This window comes from Coffea eugenioides, chromosome 5, assembly GCF_003713205.1.
Source record: "Coffea eugenioides isolate CCC68of chromosome 5, Ceug_1.0, whole genome shotgun sequence".
Classification (NCBI taxonomy): domain Eukaryota; kingdom Viridiplantae; phylum Streptophyta; class Magnoliopsida; order Gentianales; family Rubiaceae; genus Coffea; species Coffea eugenioides.
The window spans coordinates 43,887,400-43,901,322 of record NC_040039.1 but is presented as its reverse complement, the minus strand read 5'-3'; the positions used below and the strand labels follow the sequence as shown (position 1 = coordinate 43,901,322).

General features: G+C 35.9%; 1 protein-coding gene and 1 pseudogene across 1 annotated transcript; one reads left to right on the top strand and one right to left on the bottom strand.

Annotated features, from left to right (window-relative positions):
- Nucleotides 1-2,213: 2,213 nt before the first annotated feature.
- On the bottom strand, nt 2,214-3,007 carry LOC113772290. The gene has a single exon (XM_027316875.1). It carries the CDS (start codon nt 2,974-2,976, stop codon nt 2,332-2,334), a length of 645 nt encoding a protein of 214 aa, XP_027172676.1. The 5' UTR covers nt 2,977-3,007; the 3' UTR covers nt 2,214-2,331.
- Nucleotides 3,008-10,132: 7,125 nt separating this feature from the next.
- Nucleotides 10,133-13,808, top strand: LOC113772034 (annotated as a pseudogene).
- Nucleotides 13,809-13,923: the final 115 nt, after the last annotated feature.

Genomic DNA, 13,923 nt, shown 5'->3' with positions numbered 1-13,923 from the left:
TTATGGTGTAATGCATCTTTGGGACGGGCTCTGCATTATCGCAGGAAATGGATACCCCCTGCATTAGGGAAAAAAAAAGGAAAAGACTAACAAGTAGGAATCTTGGACCAACTAGAACTCAGCATCACTCATTCTTACATCAAAAGCATGTTCTTTGGCAGTGCTTTGCTTATATTCCAAAAGATGGGCACAATTCACAAGGAATTATTTGCAATAAACTGAACCCAATTGCTAGCAGACATGCAGAACTTACAGGTGTCTTAGAATCCAATAGCCAGTCTGCTGTTAGGCCAGTGCTTCATGAGACATGACATTATGATAAAGTTATTTCCTTGCTGTTGTAATTGCTTTTGCTAAAGCAATATGCAGCTTGTTTCGGGTGAACAAAATCTAGATACCAAAGCTGGATCTTTGTTACAGTGAATAAGTGATGTAAATTTTATGGTATTTGAATGAAATTTGTCCTTTAGTATAAAAGTGAAAAAGGAAACAAAATATAAGCTTCTATTGATTTTTCTTCATATTGATGTATCATTATCATCCGATGCAATTGTTAAGAGGGTCTTAGGTGTTCATTTTTTTACAAAAGTATAATTTTAGGAAACTGTCCAAATTCAAGGTTCACATAGTGAGATAGGTTAGGAAAACCTAGTCATGGTTTATATCAAACCAAATGAAAATCCAATCCTCCTTAACAAGTGGTTTGCACTTTTTTAAGCTGTAATTAATGGTTGCATGGATTTACCATTTTTTCACCGAAAAATTTTTCAAATACAATGTTAAAGTAACAAACTCTCAAAAACACTTCTAAAAGCACATAATTCATACAAATCTCAAATATAACTAAAAAATAAAATAAATCAACCACATCCATCTTCTTCGATCCACTATCTATCATCACCGCACGCCACCACCTAGCACCACGACCGCTTCCATCCTCCACCTCCACCGCCACCCCCACCCTCTCCCTCCTCTTCTCTCCTCCATTTCCTTTCCCTTCCTCCTCCTTCCTCTTTCTCTCCCCTCCTCTTGTGCAATCTCTCCTTCTTAAATTTTAAAAATATCTCAAAATACATTCTAAGAAATACCCTAAAAATGTTTAATCATCTATCGTAATTTTTTTTACATATATCGTTATAATAAAATTTTTAAACAACACTTTCAAAAATACCTAATCCATACGGGCCTAAGTTGTTAATTGGTTTTATGGTCTGAACATGACACTCAAAGATGAATGCAAAGAACCCGAATCACAAACCTCCCTATGCTAGGAGGGTTATGGAGTTGGCATGCTGCCTCGTGCTTTTTCCCACATGGTTCCTCTTATGGACTGCAGAAACATACTATAAAGCAAAAGTTTGGGTAAATCTGATTTTGTAACCATGTCGTCTAAATTTATGTCGTCCCTGCCCCATATCCCATTTACATAGAGCGAGTCTACCTTAATGTTTATCTTATCATAAAAGGATCTTAGATTTATCCAAGTGCGTGCCTTATTATAAAAGGATCTTTTTGGGGCCTTGAAGAGCGTACCTCTCTGGTTTTCGGCTAAGATCAAGTGTAGTGTCTGTTACGATATTTCTAGGGGAAAGAACCCATTTCAGCAGCTTATCGCCTTATTGCCTTCGGCCTGGCGCACCCACCAAATCCAGTCTAAAAAGAAGCCCAAGACTCCTTTTATTTTCCTCAATTATTTGCGTTATGACTTTGATCTCATGTACTATTTTTTTATGTGGTGGGAGAGAGGGGGGGGGGGGGTTGGTAAGAGTTGCTAATCGCGTACGTTTAATCTCAAATTAATTAGCTTATTAACACTAGCAATATATAGTATCATGTTTAATAACCTCAAATTAATTGGCATTTTTACCAATCCATGGTAGTATTATGTTCGGTTGAGTTTAGAAATTACTAGTCTTTTTATCCTTAGTGTCATTGCAGTCTCAAGTCATCAATCAAGTCACTTGTCAAATGGATGCTTTGTTACCTGAGAAAATGAAATTGATCTTTGGCAAAGCTCTGTAAACAAGGGTTTGGGTATATTTACAGCGTTGCTTGAAATCTGGTTTCTGCCCCCAAAAGTACATTCATCAAAAGTACATTCATAAGCAAATTTTCACGAAAATGCGAAGAGGTTTTAGAACAGCCAAAATCCCTGATTCTTCACTTTCTAATAAATCAAGAAGAATATACACAAAACTTAGAAGGCCAAAAAAGAAGAAAAATTAAAAGCAGAAAAAGATTAGTGCAAGATTAAACCATAACTCTCTTCTTAAGTATATAGGTAGCTATAAGCCTAAAATTAACAGCAGAATACGCCATTGATTGTCAAATTCATCCTCTCTTTGCCAATCTAGGGGAAGTTCTAGTCCCTTTAGCAGCCACAGCCCCGTTCTTCTCTCCCTTCTTTTTTCCAATTTCCTTCTTACCCTTCAACTTTCCTTTAATTTCATCCTGACCCCCTTCTTCCTCCTCACCAACCCGGCCTCTCTTTCTCCCTGCCGCCCCACCACCACCAGCCCTAGCCGGACTCCTCTTTTTCTCATTAGCCACCCTGTCAAAATCATCCCCCAACTTCCTAGCCGTCTTCCTAAGTTCCCTCCTCTTCTCCTCCACCACCACCTCCTCCTCCTCTTCCTCCTCCTCATCCACCAACATCCTCCTCCTCCGCTTCACCGCCACCGGAGCCGGCGGCGTCACCGGACTACCGCTCCCCTTCTCCTTCTGGGCTTTCTTAAAAAGCTTCTCTCTCTCAGCCCGGAGCTTCTTAACGTTCCCTTCAATCCTGCCTTGGAGGCGGTGGCGCGTGAAACTCAGACCACCCATCGACCAATGAGCCTCCTGAGCCCACGACATTAGCGGATCCATGACTGGAACCGGTGGATCTACCCTCTCGTCGTTCAGTTTCACGTCTGTGTAGAACCTTGGCCTTGGGAGGCTGCTGCCGTAGAATTTTCCGGGACCAAGAGCCACCACCATTGCGAGATCTAGGAAACGTTATGTGAATTGGTGCGTGTTTTGTTGGGGCTCGGTTGTATTATAGCACTGGAAAATACGTTTTTTGAGTAATGGCGGAAGATTTTGGCGCCAAGTCTTAGCGCCAGAACTTTTTACCGCGCTGAGATCTAAACGCCGTTACTGTTAATTCATTACCACGTTGACGGCTTTTCACGTAACACGTTAAAATAAAATTGAGCATACCTGAGATAAAAGACTTTTTCTTTAGGTATTTTCTTTTTTTGGCTTCTTATTTGTGATGGGAAAGGAGAAAAAAAATTGAGGAAAAAAAATGTTTTCGAAGGAGAGAAAAAGAAAGAAAATAAGGGCGTCGACTAATTAGCAGGATTACTCTTTTTCGTTTTTGGGTACGAAGCAGTATGAGGAATTAATTTCCTATTATATATATATATTTTAGACTATTGTAATTTTTTATATTGTTTATAGTTATTAATTTAAGTAAACAAAAAGGAATTCAAATAGGATGTTTATGAAACAATAATAGCAATATAATAAAATGTGAGACACAAAGTGGAATAAGAAATGAGACGGAAGATTTTGTTGCGACTCATAAGCCAGTCATAAATATTAACTAAGGTGTCAATTTTGTTAAAGATTTCATGGGATACTATTAATTTCTTTGCCAATGTTTGAGATTGCATAAGAGTTTGCTTATCATACCACCATGTCTCTGTTTGCTTGGCGTAAGCACAACACAATTATACTCTAATTATGTGCGTAGTTGTGTTTAGTTATGGAATAATCAGCTCAAAAGCAAATTAATGCCTCTTATATTTGTGGCAAGTGCTAAATTGGATGGCAAAGGCCGAAAGCGTTTACTTGTTTCTGCTTAACAGTTAATACATAGGTACCGTTTATACTTTACATTTGTTCTCTCATTTTGGTGCTATTATAAGAAGAAAAAAAACGTGCTTTTCTTGAAAATGCTGCTTAAGAATTTAAACAACATCTCCCTCCAAAAAAAGAAAGAAAGAAAGGAATTTCAACAACATAGGCGCGCTTATGGTATGTCGCAGCGTAGTAATTGGCTGTTCCTCAATTGGTGCGAAGGAGTCTATTATATGAAGGAATTGTACCAATTGGTTGTTCACACATCATCAAAGATGATGATATCTTGTAATACAAATTTTCCATATTTTATCCGATTACAAAATGATTGCATTTTGGTACCAGTTTTGAAGACGTTATATGTCAATTCATCGTCAAATTCTTGGTGCTCTCTCCATCTCTAGTTTCATCACCCAATATGAGATCGAATGACTTGAATTCGACCCAGAAATGACGACCAATGGAACTCTGGTCATCACCGCAGATCAAGAAATGTCCTCCAAATCACAATCATTTAGGAATTCTTACTATCGCCTGTTAACATAATCCTGCAAACATTAAGTTGCTTATAAAAACTTCTGCAAATTATCCACTAATATAATTTTTACATTGATAGCAAGGTTTGAAACATATCGATAACGAAATTCGAACACATTACCCGTTCTTATCAATTAAACTAACTTATGACCTAACTTGTGTTGATAACTTCTATATAAGTTAGATACCATACCTAATCAACTGAGGAATGACTTGTCATTACCAATCTAGACAACTTGTGAACCTACTTTTGTTCACTTCTTCTGTACAAGTTGGATGCCATACCAAATCAACTGAATGTTCATTTTCACACACCATGCAACAGGTAAGCTGGGTAATTCTTGACCTTAGCGAGAGTAAAGTTGACTGATATCACGTTCGTTGGGATGTCTTGTTGAAATCGGGAAACACATGGACTCAAATCAATGTCGTACTAGAAATGAACAGGACGGAGGCCAGTCACTATGACAAAGTTGTGGACATCATTCATGAATCATAGGACAAGAGAAAGCGCAGTGTCCTCGGACATTTCAACAAATATATAAACTTCTTCTGCATTTACCATTTGGGATAATGCTGAAGGTCATTGTCGATCCCTGGAAGCACTCCCACTGAAATATGAGAGATTGGACACCACTAGCAATCTCAATTGCAAACCGAAAGAGTATCTGATCGGATTACGAAAAGATTAAGGACCAATACAGCCATAATTTATGTTCAATTGTTTGTGTAAGTTTCTAGCGTGCACGTGCCGGCACACACATATAATGTTCAATTTCTTGTATGTTAGGTTGTCAAGTTGTACTTATCTATATCATATCAAGTGGAGGTCCTATCTTTTTGTCATGTGATAAAAAAAATTTGTTTTTGTTTATGTATTTTTTTGATGGATTTCATTCTTTTTTTTTGTTGTAACAATTAATTTACAGTTCTTTTTCACTCCATTATTCATAGTAAATTTCAATCAATTATCAATTACCTACCTTATATGTATTTGTATCAATTACTTACCTTAATTTATAGTCATTTTACTATTTATATGTTTGTGCTAATTATACCTTTCGTCTTATTTAATCAATTAGTCAATCAATCAATCAATCAACCCGTGGTTTTAATTCTCTTTTTCAATCATAAGATTGTCTTTTTATCCGTGATTAGGGAAATTTATAATTAGTCACATTTTTTTTCTATTTTTCTACAACTATTTCTCTTTTTTCCTTGCTCCCATTATTGAGTTTGGTCACATGTTTTTTTTTCTTAACGCTTTGAAATTTCACTCTTTTTTTCATTAATTAATATCTTAATTTTAGCCTATTACCTAATGCCACTAATTCAATTTCATTAGCTTAGCGCGATGAAAAAGTTTATTTTTTTCATTCCCAAACTCTTTTTGCATCCCGAGTAAAAAAAAAAAAAGTTTATCTGTCAACTGAATATTTAGATTTTTAAAATTTGTGTTGTAATTTCTAATTATACTATTGAATGCAATACGAACTTTTTGCATGGGAAAGAAATTAATTATATATATTACTGTTATATATATAAATATATTACTGTGTATTTAAGAACTTCAGGACTCAATTTAGCCTAAAAATCAAGCAGTAGTGAACCAAGACAACAGTCTCTTTGTTACAAGATGTTCTCTTGAGCCTCAAGTTTGTGGTCAAAGAAACAGCATGCTAATCAGGCAAAGGAGTTCCAACTTCCAAATTCATACAATCCCTTTTGACCAACTAACAATTGGAATAATCCTTACCTAATTAACAAAGCAGATATCCATGAATAATGTCTTGTGCATGGTCGCACGTTTTACTGACCTAAAACCTATTTGTTCTACTTTTTGCATGGCTTCGTCTTTTTGGAAGAAAAACAAAACGTTGTACTTCTTTGAATGGAAACCATCAATACTGACCGTGAATTATGAACTTGTATCATGTGTCATGTTGCGTACAATCTGCAAATTATTCTGTTCTTGCTGATTTAGCACCAACCTAATCTACAAGGAAAGCTTGATTGTATAGGAATTGCATGTTTTGAAGTTCAAAGCTTCTGCAACTTGAGAGGTCCAATATATCATTGTCATGATGGTTTTTGATTATCATTTATTCCTGATGGTGATACTTATGATCTGACAATCGTCAGTTCTTTTAACATCATAAGTTCTACTACTTTGATGGATTCAGCCTTGCACATTTGCTCAATGACAGAACATGTCAAGATTTGTGCCAAGTAACTATGGACTTAATAATGAATCCCCTTGTGGGATGATTTGAGATCGATGCCCTGTACACATTACAAAAACTAATATTAATCTAGGCATGCCTATACAAACATGTTTGAAGTTGTGCAAAGTATACAGCGGTGGAGCCAGAAAAAATTCTCAGTGGGGGCAAAAACAACATTAAAATTTTTTACCTACTCTCTTTTTAGTTTTTTAAGCAAAAAAAATATTCACCAACAAGTTGAAATGAAAAATCTTTTTTTAGTTTATTTCAAATGAAATTTTGTGGCCCGCATATTCTTTTAGAATATTAGTTCATGAACCAACTTAGAGGATTACTTAATTCTTTCACTCCTTTCATAAGAAAATTTTGAAGACATACTTGAAATTATATCAAAATTTTATGGATACTATAGAAGTTTAAAGGGATAGTGGGGCCCGTGCCCCCAGTGCCTCCATCTTAAATCTCCACTGAAAGTATAAGAAATATGTATACCTGGCAATTGGGCAGGTTGGGCGGATTAATATTGGGTTCTCACTTAAATGGGTTATACCCAACCCACCCAACTTTAGATTGGGTTGATTTTGGGTTGGGTCATATTGGGTTATCTCAAACCCATGACTCAAATATGACCTAACATATTAATTAATACATTTTAATACATAAACTTTTTTCACATACATTTTAACATACAAAAAAAAGATTTTTTTCACACATATAAACACATTTCACATACATAAATGTATTTTCACACACACTCACTTCTTAAGTTCCTTGAAAACACATCATAAATAGAATAATATTTTATATTACTTGTATTGTGAATTTTAGATAATAAATTGTACATTTAAATAGATTAGCTAAAAAAAATTGTTTACTTTATACTTTTTAATACTACTAATTGATTGAAACTTATTAAATGACTGGAGACATTACTGCATTTTGGTTTTTGGACTCGGTAATTAAGAGGGAAAGTTAATTGTCTTGCTGATTCCAAGTTTCTCGTGAAGTTGAAGATGGGAGGTATTTGGTTCAGACGAAATGAAATCGTTGGACTAGTCATGCCCAAGTTGTCATAATTAATCAAAACAAAATAGAATCCGCAAGTCAACTATATTGATTCGAAGTTAATATCATGATCCATATACATATAATGTATACTAGAAGGTATTTTTTTTTATTGATTTGATATAGTTAGATAATTCATCACCTGATTAATTAGAATCATCTAGGATCATACTTGATGCTATGGTCATATTAATCTTTTAGAATTACCACAGCTCTTATATAAAGTAGAAAATATTATATGCTTTAAAACTGGTATTGGTCCCCAAAAAATTATTAAGGAAAATCCCAAACTTTTTAAGAAATAAATGAGAGGAGAATTCATGAACTATTATGACATTTTTACCACATCGGGATCGCATTATTTTGAATTGTCGAAAAATTAGGCTGATACAAAGTAAGCTTTTGTTTGTAAATTTGAAGAATCCGAAATTATATAATGCTAAAAGGTTAAAAAAGAAATTTGTATAATATTATACGTACACGAAATATTAACAAACAAAAGCAAGTTGCAACTTGGGAACAACCACAAAAAAAAAAGAAAAAAAGGGGGAGGAAAACAACATACTCTTAAAAGGCATAATAAATTATTATAAAAGTTGAGCAAGTTTAACTACTGTTATAAAAAAGTAATATAAGCATGAGTTTTATTTCAAGTTTCTTTTTTCTTTTAAATAAAAATTTAAAAAATTGATTGAAAAAAAAAATATATATATATATATATATATATATATGAGAATTTTGAATACAAATTAATCAATGAATTATTAACACATGTCCAAATGCAAATATTTGGACATATGTGTATTGAATCTTGTATTTTTTATTTTGAATTACTTTTAAACAAGTTAGGTATTGGGTACCCAAATAAAAAACCCAACCCGTCCAATAAATAAATTGAATTATTCTTACCAAACCCAACAAAACCCATAACCCAATTGACCCAACCCATCATTTAAAATTAATGGGCGGAGGGTTGTTAGGTTTCGAACTTTTTTGCTGGTTCTTGAAATATGTAGCACTGATCATATAGTCCAATACGAGTAACTTTTCACCTAGGAATGATTATATCAGTAAACCTTAGTAAATTTTACTCAGAATAGTAGTATCTGCTGATGAGAAGGATCGAGGAAAGAGTCATGAAGCTAGAACTGCGAATTACTTGGGTCGAATCCTTGCTGCAGAAGTCTCTTATTAGTCTTGGTCATATCTTTACTTTCGGCCTTGTCGTCCAAGAATGTGCAGCTTGACTCTAATTCCTCTATTGAATACAATGAAGAGTTCCTACTTTCCAACCGCCCAACTACACACTACCCGGTGTTTTCTTTATCAACTTTTTGTTGCCCACTACCGCTAAACTTCAAAACTCACCCATTTGTATCAAGATTCTTGATGTGATTATTACGTGTGGATAGGGTTTTTGGTAGTTTTAGGGAAAATTTCATAGAAATCACCAGTGCTTTTCATAGACGAAGATTATGTATTTGACAACTAAACTATTGATTTTTCCCCTTTTCTGAAGTTCGTTACAAGAGAATGAAAAGACTTGTACTGTTCAAGGGATTTATCTAATTTTTGTTCTATTATTGGTTTTCTTGTTTCTAATAAATTTTTGGAGTGATAAAGGCAAATAAATATCATGAGTAACAAGATGCTAACTAGGGCTGACTTCATTCACCCCAAGGAAAGTTTTCTGTCCTACCTACTCGAGATAGTTGTTAAACTCGTGCTCGACATCAACTCAATAATGTTAGTAGTTTTATTATGAATGTGCTGGTTTAATCGGTGATTTATAATATAATAAAATAAAGCACTTAAATTATTAATCATTGAATTAATGGTTCGATATGATAATTTTTTTGGACTCTACCAATTAAATCAATTGTCGTGTTTTTTGAAATTGCATGCCTATATAAGGTTCAAGTTTCGACTGACATTTGTATTTACGGAACTAACCATTTGAACCACCAAATCGGGCCGAGTTTAATAACTATTATACGTTACCGATGCCCCAAAAATAAAAAATGGTAATCGCTTCTTCTAGTAAACTTTTTAGCTTTTGAAATAAAAGACAAACAAATATGGAGTAAAAAACGTTACTAAAATAAAGAGTCGTACAATTAAATTATTGTCATTCTGTCAATCAATCCCATTGAAAAGATCTTTTACAAAGTGTGACACAGCGACAAAGACTAGGGGCATATCTGGAACTTCAGAAGTCATCCAAGTCATGCATCTATTCTCTAATCGACGATCCTCCAACAAATATTCCCATACTCCCCATCTCCCATACTCCCCTAATGACTCGTATTTCCATTGGTGGTATCCTTTTCGAACAAATCATCCATCAAAACGTGTCATTCCCAGTACACCAGAATGTGGCCTAGAAAAGACAGTCCGCCCGTAACACGAGAGCGAAGCCTCGGCTACCTAATAACGCGCGAATAACTCGCTCAACTCGTTAACCCAACCCAGTATATATGTAAAGCCCTCTCGGAACGGGTCTCTTTTGCTCTCTCTCTAAGGCCACTCGGCCACTTTCTCTCTCTCTACCTATACGTACAACTGATGCAGATAACTCTTTCTATAATTACACTCCTACCTCCTCGCCGGCTCGAGGGAAAGAAAAATTCGCGAGGGTTTTTTTGATACAAATATATTTATTCATCGATTTCGGCGTCAATAATTGGGAATAAATAAACTAACAATCATGGCGATGGAAATCGATCAGTCTGAAGATAACGTCGCGAAGAAGCTTAAAGAAAATGAGGTAACTGACTTCTTCGAATTAAGTGGATTTTTTTTGGTGTTTTAGTGTTTTGGGAGGAGTTTTGGTGATGTTGTGTGGAATTTTGCTTTTATTGGAGGTTTTAATTGTGGGATTTTAGTTTGTGTGAGTTCATTCGATGATCGTCGTGTTTGACTAATTGTAGGGTCGAATTTTCTGTAAGATTGGGTCTTTTAGGGTTTCTTCGTTTGGAATTTAGTAGGTCTGTTGATTGTTTTTCTTTTTTGTTTTTATCATTGTGATGAAGGTGTGAAAATTGTGATATTGAAGAGTAATTTTAATTTTAATGACTGTTGTTACACAAGTAGCACATTGTGGATGTTTATTCAATTTGTATGATCGCAATGATTTTTGAACTGGGACTAGTGGTTTTTAGCTAGTCAGGTAGGCCGGCTGTGGAAAACAATTGGAGCTGTTGTAGTGTTTTGGTGCATATCCTTCACTAGAAAGTGAGAAGATGTACTGAGGAAGAATGGTGCAAAAGCTGGTGGGTCGGGGAGCAATTGGTTATTAGAGAGTAAGAGTTGAGATTGTTTGACCAAGGGGATTATAGTTGAAGAAGGTAATCCTCTCTGAGATTATCTTTTGGGGTGAGCTGATCTTGCATAATAGAAGTTGATGTTTCAAGTTGGTTAGAGGTTGTTTGTGGGAGATTAAGGAACAATTGGAATATTTACCCCATTGGGGGTCATGAGGTCTGATTGAATTCCTGGGAGGATTTTTTTTCTGATTGATGATAGGTTTCTGTTACATGTGCAGCTATTGCTAAACATATTCCCTTTTGTTTTGCTTTTCCTCCTGTATTTTCTCTCTGTCCTTGTTTATGGCTGGATCATTGGATTGCGGCCTGCCCTGATAAAGGCTATGCTTGCCTGACTCAAGATAAAGATGATGTTTTTGTGTTTTTTCTCCAGGAGGCTGTTACTAAGGATCTTAATAATTTTACTAGTATTGCCGGGTCGGGCTCTGGATCTCTTAGTGTGGAAAATGTAAATAGTTCAAATTCGGACTTGTCATATCATGATGATGGAAATGACAAACAAGATGCAGTTGATGATGATGCTTCTGACTATGATGATAATGATGATTACATGTTCGATGATGACGATGATGATGGTGATTACTTGAGTATGCAAGCACAGTTTGATAATGTGGATTTGCCTCCAGGTGTGGAGGCCTCGGTTTCTTGGCTGCAGGCATCTTCCATGAGTGCCAGTATACCAACTCCTCCAGCAGTGACAACCCAATTTCATACTGCAGCTCCTTCTGCAGATGGAGGGAGCTCTTCCTTTGTGAATCTGTGTCCCCATAAAAATGAAATTTCTGCTTCAAGCAGTTCAGCTGTGACCGTAGAGTCAAGTTCAAATGGCAAAGAGAAAGAGGAGAGTGAAGATGAAATTATGAGAAAGTATGAAGCTTTCAAATCGTTTGATACCGTTGAAGATTTTTCTGACCATCATTATACTAACATGGGCTTTAAAGGTCAACAGGTAATTTCAGGATGAAGAAAGTTTCCATTTCCATCTTTTTTCCAGTTTATGAATTGGTGGAATTCCTTAATGTTTAAGCTCTTGCTTGTTGATCAAGTATTGATGTTTAATTTCGTCATGTTTCTTGTCCTTGTAGCCACCAAGGGCATGGACAAAGAAATACACGATGAGTGGAAAATTTTGGAGAAGGATTTACCTGGTAAGTAGTGGTAAGGATATATAGGTGGTCTGGATTGTGTAATACTAGTAAGTCTTAAGGATATATTGTTATTCTGTTTTCTCTCAGACACAATTTTTGTGAGAGTGTATGAAGCAAGGATGGATCTCTTAAGGGCCGTTATTGTAGGACCACAGGGAACTCCATACCATGATGGTCTTTTTGTCTTTGATGTTCACTTTCCGTCTAACTACCCAGATGTACCCCCGGTATGCGTGCTGTTGTTTTACCCTTGCTCTTTACCTCACTTTTATCTCTTTCACCCTCGTATTTGAAACTTGTGTGTTTTTATTTTCCTTTTAGATGGTTTACTACTATTCTGGTGGCTTGCGCCTAAACCCTAACTTGTATGATTGCGGAAAAGTCTGCCTCAGCCTTCTTAACACATGGAGTGGTAAGGGAAATGAGAAGTGGATGCCTCAGACATCAACCATGCTGCAAGTTCTAGTATCTATTCAAGCTTTAATTTTGAATGCCAAACCCTTCTTCAATGAGCCCGGTTATGACACTCATTATGTTGGAGCTGAGGGGGAGAGGCGTTCTAAGGAGTACAATGAGAATGTATTTATCTTGTCGTTGAAGACAATGATGTACACACTTAGGAGGCCTCCCAGGGTATGCTTTATACTGCCTTTTTGACCAATCCTTACATTTGCCAACATGAATATTTGTTAATTCTGAACATCCATTTTTTCCTTTGCTTTTAGATGGATTAAGTCTGTTTTTCTTTTGTTTTTCTTTGGCAATTTGATTTGAGCTGACCGTGACAACTAACTTCGGTTGTCTTAAATTCAATATCTGTTAAAGAGTTGTATTTGTATTAATTGAGCCCTTCTAGTTATAGCTTAGAGGTCAGTTGCTAAATATTTTTATTTGAAAGAGTCTCAGTACAAATACACTAATGCTCTGCTTCATCCAGTTGCTATAGATGTGGTTTATTTTTATCTTGTTGCTGTGTATTATGACTCCGGATAGCTCCCTTGAAATTCTCCGTTGTGTCGTCACTTTGTAAAGTACATGATGTGATAATACTGTCAATAGTTGTGGCCTTTTATGATGTGAAAGATCTTGATATGATGATTTAATCTTTATTTTACTATTCATTGGTTTGAAAGTTTACCTATTCTTACAGCATTTTGAGGACTTGGTTGCTGGTCATTTCCGTATTCATGCATGTGATATTCTCACAGCCTGTAAAGCTTATATGGAGGGTGCTCCAGTAGGCTCTCTGGTCAAAGGAAAAGCACCTGATGTTGAAGCTGCTGACAAGAGTGTGTCAAAAGACTTTAAGGAAGCAGTTGCTAAAATGATGAATGGACTCGTTTCCAACTTTACCAAGTACGGTGCAAAGGACTGCGAACAGTTCCGTCCTCCTCGCTGATCGTGTTGGTGGTAGGATCACAGAGTATGGAAGATGCGGCTGTTTTTGAAGCTCTGAGTCCGGGCATGGTACTCCAGGCTTTTCACACCACTGCACAGCACTACTACATATATAGAACTCTTTTTCAGACTTTGATTAAGTTGTAGATAAGCTAGGTATATTAGAGATTAGGGGATGCCTTTATTGTTGATATGCTTCTTGCAAATCTCTGAACATGCCTCCTATTTGATGGAAGTTTTTATTTAGTGCCTGCTGATAGTGTGTTTGGGTGTGCGTCCGTGGCTTTATTTTTTCGTTCCATCGGGCTTGAATTTTTGGCTGATCTGCATTCTTAGATGCCGAGCTTGCACCTTGGAAACTATCTTGGCAAATCTCTGAAC